The sequence below is a fragment of the Benincasa hispida genome, chromosome 1 (genome assembly GCF_009727055.1).
Source record: "Benincasa hispida cultivar B227 chromosome 1, ASM972705v1, whole genome shotgun sequence".
Taxonomy (NCBI): Eukaryota; Viridiplantae; Streptophyta; class Magnoliopsida; order Cucurbitales; family Cucurbitaceae; genus Benincasa; species Benincasa hispida.
In genome coordinates this window covers 95314644-95323717 of record NC_052349.1, presented here as the reverse complement: position 1 = coordinate 95323717, position 9074 = coordinate 95314644, and the positions used below count along the sequence as shown (strand labels likewise).

At 41.4% G+C, this 9074-nt stretch overlaps 1 protein-coding gene across 1 annotated transcript; it reads right to left on the bottom strand.

Annotated features, from left to right (window-relative positions):
• Nucleotides 1-219: 219 nt before the first annotated feature.
• LOC120080447 lies at nucleotides 220-911 on the bottom strand. The gene is made up of 2 exons (XM_039035104.1): nucleotides 577-911; nucleotides 220-475 (listed from the first exon to the last, which is right to left on the bottom strand). The coding sequence occupies exons 1-2, from the start codon at nucleotides 909-911 to the stop codon at nucleotides 220-222; spliced, it is 591 nt and encodes a 196-aa protein (XP_038891032.1).
• Nucleotides 912-9074: the final 8163 nt, after the last annotated feature.

The following is a 9074-nucleotide window of genomic DNA, read 5'->3' as shown; positions in this document are numbered from 1 at the left end:
TTGTGCATGCAATACGAGGACTGATTCTGAATGTCTGCAAGGTCTATCTAAGCCTTTTGTTGTTTTCAGGATCATTAGTGAGTGCTTTTCTTCTCCTTACTCGTGGGGCAGAATATACCAGAAGGTTGTTTATTCCTAATAGATACTTGAGGTTGCACAGGCAAGGCTTCAACTCTGAACGAGTGGTCTTCAAGGATGGCTTAGTGTTGCGATGTTCGTTCAATAATTGAGTGGTTCAAAATTTGATTCAACTTGTATTGCGGCGCAATTCTCCTCCCACATTGCGTCGATTCCAAAATCTTCTTCCTCCAACTCTTCTAGGGGCTCATGCCAAGGTTCTTCTCGCAATTCCTCAATACATTGGCAATTCTCCATATCACTTGGGTATTTTAACGCATTGAGAACGTTGAACTTCACTTGCTGATCATCAACCCTGATGGTGAGTTCTCCTTTTTGTACGTCGATCAGCACTCGCCTGTTGCGAGAAATGGGCGACTCAAGATGATAGGAACTTCTCTGTCGGCTTCATAATCAAATATGATAAAGTCCGCTGGGAAGATAAACTTATCCACTTACACGAGTACATCCTCTATTTTGCCCTCGGGATGCATTATCGATCTATCGGCCAACTGTAATGTAATCGTGGTTGGTCTTGCATTGTCGATATCCAGCTTCTTGAAGATCGACAAGGGCATTAGGTTTATACTCACCCCTAAATCGCACAGCGCGTTTCTGACCTTCTTCCCTCCTATTGAGCAGGGCAATGTAAAACTCCCAGGATCCTTCATTTTGATGGGGATATTGTTCTGAAACAGTGTACTGCATTCATATGTTAATGCAACTATTTCATTTTCCCCGATCTTTCTTTTGTTAGCTAGAATATCCTTGAGGAATTTTACATAGCTCGACATCTGTCCAGATCTTTATTAATGGAATATTGATGTGTAGTTGTCGGAGAACGTCTAGGAACCTCTGAAATTGCTTACTATCATCTTTCTTCTTCAGCCTGGACGGGAAAGATAAAGGATCCCGCCGCTTGTTTAGTTGGTTGTTCGTTGAGGTCCTGTTCTTGCTGTATTTTATTAATTGGAGGTTGCATTGATTTAGAATTCAAGTCTTGTTGAGCTTCATCTCATGTAGATGTTTTTACTTCTTAACTGATAATTTTTCTACTACTGGTTGATTGGTCGTCATCGACAGTTAAATCTACTGCTCTTATTATTGAATCTGGTACTGGTGGCATAGGGGTTGTTGTTTTACCACTTCTCAATGTCACTGCTTGACATTGCTCTTTACCTCGTGGCCTCGATGCTCCTGAACTGGTACCAGGCACTTTATTCTTCAACTCAATCGCAAGCTGTTCAATCTACTATTCCAAATCTCTAAGGGAGGCAGCTTGCAATTGTCTAATTCCCTCGCTCTTTTCGATATAATGTTTCAATGACGTCTTTAGAGACGAGGTACTGCAAGAGGTATTTGATAAGAACGATTGGTCATAGGGTGATATACTTTGAAAATTACCTGGGCTATGGTCCGGATTAATGAAGACCGGAGGGTTGCCTCGATTCCCTTGATAACTGGTCTAATGAAAACTGTGGCTCCCTGTGTTGTGATTCCCATCCCAACTTAAAGTTGGGTGATTCCGCCAACCAGGGTTGTAGGAGTTGCCAAACGGTTCATTGTAGACAGAGTATATACGGACTGTTGATTCCATGGGCAAACGTCCACTGGATGCCCCTCCCCACATTGAACGCAATTCATTGGGGCCACGTGTGTCAACGCATTAACTTGCACTGAACCTTGAGAGAGATGTCTTTGTTGATTAGCCATAGTCTGGAGGAGCGAGGTCATTGTGGTTATCTGTTCTACCAGTATGCTCATTGTATTAATTGATGCATCGCCACTTTCTACTCTTTCTTGTTCCAGACCACTTCCCTCGAGCCCGGTATCAATCCACTCATCTGAATGTTACGAGATGCGATCCAAGATGCTCTTTGCTTCCATATATGATCTGTCCATTAATCCTCCTACTGCGGAGGCATCAGCAACTGCTTCCGTTGGTTGGTCTAAGCCATTGTAAAAAGTCTCCATCAGAATGCCATCAGGAATCCCGATATGCGGACAGCTCTTCACTAATTGTCTGAAACGCACCCAGGCGGTGCTCAAAGTTTTGTAACCCTTTTATTCAAAATTCAACACATCCCTCTGTCTCCTTGCGTTGATGGCTGGAGGGAAGAATCTATTCATGAACCTTTCGACCAACTAGTCCCATGCGTTAATCTCATCTGGCTCTAACGACTGAACCCACCTCTTTACTTCGTCCTGTAGTGAGTACGGGAAAAGATATAATCTAAGTCCTTCTTGAGTCACACCAGGCATGGAGAATGCGCTTCACATGTCTACAAAGCTCGTCAAATGAGCATGCGGGTCTTCTCCTTGTAATCCCCCGAATTTACCCACATTCTGAATCATCTGCAGCATAATCGGTCGTATCTCATAGCTTACATTCTCCTCAACCATGGGTCTTGAAATTCCTGGCGAGAAGTTATAAAAATCCGGCGCCGCATAGTTCCTCATAGGGATGTTGTAGTCAACAGCAAGAATTATGGAGTCTTGCGTTGGCCTATTTTCCCTTTGATTCCCTACGGTTGCCTCGTTATTATTAGCCATGCTTCTTCATCGCTTAATTCGGCCCTGATGTTCTCTTGCGCGAAAAATATATTGGATCTTTGGGTCCGCTTAGAATTTATGGATCACTCCAGTACTCATAAGTCGTCAGACTGCTCTCTGCGATAAACAGCCAGTACAAAGAGACTTGTCCTGCAACATATCACAAACATACTCAACAATAACCGTTACCAATCCCCAATAACGGTGTCATAAACTTGATCGTGCATAATGTGATGCGATGATTGCGATACTACTTCTAGATGTATGCGTTATTCATGGAATGCTTGTAGTATGCTATGCGTTGTCACAAGTTTCCTTGCGTTGAAACCAAGTATAATTCCACCGCAAGTTTCTTGGAGTGATCCGAGGTCGAACACAGGGATTGCGTAGTCAATGCATTACGTTCTGATATATACGACCGGGGGTTTTTCAATTAATAAAAGTTGTGTTTATATAAGTATTTAAAGTTGTGGTAAAATAAAATTGTGCGGTACAGTAAAGTTGCGATAATAAAATAAAGTGCGATAAAAGTAAATCTAAGCTATTATGATACGAGATACAGGATATCTGGAAGTACTTCTCACTTTAATTAACGCATTCTTCTAACCTTCTCTCGACAGGCAGAATGGCATCTTCACTTCTGCTCTCACAGGTGAAGATGTCGTCTAGCATGCTTTAACTAAACATATTTATTTCTTTAGCACAGATTAATTTACTTGCTAGATTCATGCTAATTACCAAGGGATTAAAAAACATCATAGAGAAAGCAATTAATGGAGGAACGGAAATAGATAGACAGATGGAGATGAAAATGATCATGACATTCAATACCACTATTTAGCGTCTGATACATGGTGTGAATGATAGAGATTAAGAAGATGAATACAATTGATGATAAAAGATAGAAACAAATACAGAAGAGTTCCAACATCTTGACACAGATCTGGAAGATGGATTTGTTTGTCGGTAATGGAGTGAATGGAAGGAAGAGCTTCCATCTCAGGTTTGCTCGTCCGGTAAAAGTGACCTTGATACAGAGCTTCACGGCGGGGATTGAAAGGATTTGCTTGAGAATCACCTCTCGGCCTTGTCTCTTAAATCTTCCCGATCTTCTCCGATCAGGCTCTTCAGACCAGTTCTCTCTCAAAATACAAATATCAAAATATGCCATATCAAGTTATTTTACAATGGAATTTCAGAGGCTATTTTAGGCTCAGCTTTGACTCTCTGCAGTGTGGACCCACTTTATTATTATGCAATTCCGGAAATGGTGGAGTAAAATATTCCTTCTATTAGCAATCAATCCCGTCAGAAATGCATAACGGTCACTATCACGTGTCTGAATCCTTCGCAATTGCGTTGCTCTTTTGCATCTTCGATCTTTGCCCGATACGGTGTTGTTTTTGATTACTGCATGCGGTCGAAGTTGTGTTAATTGCTTAGCTCTTGATCGATTGTTCATGTGCCATCTTGCGTTGACTTCTATTCATTCCTGAATGATGGGCGCAATGCGACGTAGATGCGTTGTTCCTTTTTCTTAAGCCATGAACGCATGCGTGACTTGATTTCTTTGCAAAACGACTTGAAATATTCTTTTCTACCATTGCAATGGTGTCATGGGTGTATCGACGACAAATTATAATTCCCGCATTTCTTAGCTAATTTCCATACAATTGACACAACTTTCTTTTCTTTTGGCCGCAATATCTAAATAAAGCAGTATAAATAACTTGTATTTCTACAAGTTATCACTATACAAAGAGTTTGTATAAGACCAGACCACGAGATGATTAGTCTCTTTATATAATGACATTAATAATTGAGACTTACGTCTCACTAAAACGACCATAGGTGACATGACCTTAATCCTGAGTGTTTTGGGAACTCCTACCTATGAGGGCGGTCCTTTGATTAGTATGGGTGAGAGTGGCCAAATTGCCAACTCAACAAGCCTACCTTTTTGGGGATTTTTCTGATTGGGGAGCTCGAAACTCAGTTACACAAGACGGAATTCACTTCTTCTTCGAAGTAGGGGTAAGTAGATAGATTGCTCCCTTAAGGACTAATTTCGGACCTTGAACATAGTGGCCACATCCTCCCTTTGGTAGAGAGGACCCAGTCATATTAGAACTATCACTTATTATTGATTAGAGGAATCAATGGTACTTAAGGAGTTAGATGTAACTACGGGGGCAAAATGGTAAATTGGCCCAGCTGTACTTACGAGCGATGGTGAAGGGTTATCACACTGTTGATTGGTTGATATGGACAGAGAAGTATATCTGTAGTGAGAAGAGTGCAGCTATCGGTTAGTGTAACTGTCGGTCTTTAGTGGAGTGCTCGGCAGTTAAAGGATGGTGGATCTCATGATGAAATAGTTTAGTCAGCTATTCACATACCGTTGGAACTTCAAACTATAGGTCTATAAGGTCCCCTTGGTAGCTCAATGGGTTCAAGTTGAGAATTAGATTTTGGGGTTAGTTTGAAGTGTCCAAATTAATGAGAGCAAATTCAATTATATATGATATAATTGGTGTGATGTATGAGATACATCAATTGGAGGAATTAATGTAAATATGATTTACATTAAGTACCATAAAGTAGAAAATGAACTATAATTTGTATGTTTCATGAATATTAAAACTATAGGTTATAAATATAATATGGTAAGTTTGTTATCATATTTATTTATAATATATTAATTATATGATAATTAATTTCTTTTTCTCTAATAACCGATTGAGTGGGAGGTTATTGGAAGTTTATGGTAACCGTGAGTTAAAAGGAAAATTGTTTCCTAATTTTAGTAGTTGCCTCATTTGGAAAATACTCACAAAAAAGCTATCAAGTGAAAGAGTTTCACTAAGCGATAGCATTGAGAGACTACACGATCAACTAAGTGATCATTTACCTTTGACTATACGATAGTCATTCAGCTGATTGTTGCTACACGATCAAGTGGATAAGTCTATACGATATGTTGCCATTTACTAAACGATCAAGCACATCGTCTATACGATAGACCAGCTTGTTATCTCCCACTTGCTTGATTGTATACTCGATCGTAGACCTCCAATCTCTTTCTCAAGTCAAGATCAGAAAGAGCCCACAACTCATGGATTCTCACACCGAGAATACCAAGGTAACCATTGTGGTGGTGTCCTCACTCAGTTCATGGATCGAGTTAGACTCGATTGGGTTCGAGGAGCTGTTGGTCCTACGTTGTGTTCGTGTTCATTGGCTATACTGATCATTGCATTCGAGTGTGCTATTCTTAGATGCTTGTAGATTGATCGAGGGATTCGTGAAGAATGGTTCTTCAAAGGTATGCATCCTCTATCCCTTGTATCATCGTTTAGCATGCTGTAATTTCGGTTCATGCAGCACCTGCTAGTTTCCATTTTTTACTGTAATTGTTAGTGTTCAATTCGAATGGAATTTGGAACAATCCCTTCCGTTGCTCATGGAAATCGTCGTGTTTAATTTCCTTCAGTATTAGCCCTTTGAATAACCCTTGTTGAAGTCTCAGTAGATTCATTAGAAATTTCACTTAAAATAGTTTTGCTTCTATGAAACCCAGATCCCTACTTAAGCATGAAAATAAGGAAATAAACCAAGTTAAATCTTATGTTTAAGGGAAGAAACATTATAAGTATTGGAGTGAACGTTTGAGTAGATTTGAGTTGAAGCTTAACATGTGGAAATTTGGCTAAGTGTTGAAGCCTAGGACAGCCATGCGTTGAGGCTTATGAGGCATAGGCGCATGGGGAAAGTTGGCTATGCGTTGGTCTTGACATTGGAGAGTGTCATGTTGGCTAATGTGGTGGACGCATGAAGAACCATGCGTTGGTATAGGATGTGCGGCCAAGCCACCAAGAAATGGGTCAAACCATGACAGACGCGTGTTGGCTAAGCGTTGGCATGAGGCATTTCTCAAGCGTTGGCATGACAAGGGCTACTCATGCGTTTGGATGAGAAAGGCTGCTTGAGCAAGTAGCGAGGAAAGGCCATCGAGGGACATGGATGGGCCAGGCACGAGCAAAGATGCGTTCGGTTGTGCATAAGTGTGGGTGCTGAGCATTAGAGCGTGCACAAGGGCAATCACATAGCTGCTTGTGAGACTGCACAATAGCGCTAGACAATGAGCGCAAAGCTAAATGATTAAGGCTGGGCGTGCATATTCTCCAGTGCACGACAAAGAGCGTAAGGCGCTGGCTACTCGATGCGTGCTAGAGCTATGCAATGGAGTAAGGCAGCATCCATTGAGGTAGCAAACAATGAGCTATGCGATGAGTGCAAGGTTGTGTGTTGTACGCGCAAGAGCTACATGATGAAGCTATAGGACGGGCCAAGCCATGATGGGCACACAATGTAGTGTCAATGCATTGATGGGGCTTGCGGCACATAAGGTTTGCAAGGTTACGTGGTGAATGCGATGTTTATGGCATTTGAGGTTAAAAGGGGCTCCACGGGCACTTTTGGCAAGAGTAGCTGGTGCATGGAAAATGAAGTAAATAAATATGCATTCATCGTTCATCCTCCATGCATCGATGGTCATGTGTTGGACTAAGAAATATGCAAGATGCATTTAAGAATATATGCGATGACCATACATTCCTGCCACAAGTTTTCTTGCTCTCTCGCCAAGTATAACGAGAACGCAAGTGTCACACCCCATCCCAGACTACCGTCTGAGTTAGAGAAAGGGCATGACTGCTGCAGTTATCAACCCTTTTGTTGACACTTACTACCTAATAACCCTTGCGAAAATAACTCTGATACCAATGAAAAAATTCAACAACCAACTGATTAAGTCAAGGAGGCAAACAACAACGGATTAAGTAGGCCCATTTTATTACAACAATGTAAGGTTATACAACTCCAAGACTTAGCTACAAAGTTTACAACAATAACTGTAAAACCCTCCGGAAGTGTAACTGTGGCATGTGGCAGACCTTGACCTTAGCAGCACCTTGGAACTCCTCCCTTTTGCTACCTGGGGGGAAAAAAGAAAAACATTTGGAAAGCATGAGCTATAAAGCCCAGTGAATGACCAGAAAACTGATTCTTATCAAAAGAACTACCCCATACTTGGTGTACTTTTGCTCAGATACCTTCTCAACTGTGTCCTTTGGTATTGAGCTACTCGGATACCTTCTCAATCGTCCTTCAGTATCGAGTTTCAAGTAAAACTAGTCATACAATGACTTTCTTTAATAAAACTTAGAAAACATGTCTTTATCTGAAAGATCTTTCTTTAGCACATGGTTTCTTAAAACATTTAAAATATTTTAGTCAAACATTTTAGTCATTCACCTTGATTGTTTAGGAACCTTTCTTTCTAGAAGTTCCTTTGGTCACCTTGGGCTCCCTTTTGAGCCCTACGATCCAGTATCAAATTAATGCCCCGATTACTCATAGTTCTATGCTTTATCTTGAGATACTTCCTTCTACAAATATGCTCTACTTAAGCTTACCTCAAAATCTTAGCTCATAACTCCTCGTGATTTGGCCGGAAACATCAAAACCTCAAGACTGGCCCAGCTTACCCGACAGCTCGACCCCTCTGTTTTTTCCTCATTCTTCAGCCCAATTCCTTGGAGCTTTTCCTCCAGCAGCCCTAACCTGAAAGCTAGACTCTTTTAGCTTTCAGATGACTTTAGAATCACTCCTAACGCACGAGTATCCTAGGAGAAATTCTCATCCAAAGTTGATGCTACTTTCTGTCTTTTCTGCCCGACAGCATCTCCCCTCTTAGAACCTCTTGACCAACGCATGGTCTTGCTACCAACGCATGTGTTCTTCCATCAATGCATAGTCTTTTCCCAATTAGTCCTCACACACTCTTCTTTATGTCCTTTGAAGAGAATTTGAGTTCTCATCTAAAGTCCTTGGCCCTATTTATAGGCGTCCAAGATCGCTCCACGGCCGACACCTCCTACTTAGCCACATGTCCATGTGTCTCTTCCTTACACCATCAACGCAATCTTGCATCAGCACAACCTAAAGTGTCTTGCTCTCCTTTCACCAACGCATAGCCCTTAACTTTTACATGTCTTCTTATGCATCCACCTAATTTGCTTAAGGCTTAAGATTTCCTCCTAACTAGCCACATCTCCGGATGACGTCCTTGAATGCGTCCATCCTCCATATGCGTTCGTCCTTCATATGCGTTCATCCAACCACATATGCGTTAACCACAAATGCACCCATCCAATTACCGCAACCTACTTATGTTCGGACACCATCAACCGGCACAATGCGTCCATTCACTCTTACCTTGTGCATCTAATCAACGCAACTTAGTCACAAATGCTAGATGCTCGCAAGCTCATCTTTGGCCGCATATGCATGGCTTACCTTTGCTCTATGTGCTCAACTAGGATAATGGCCAACACTCTTTC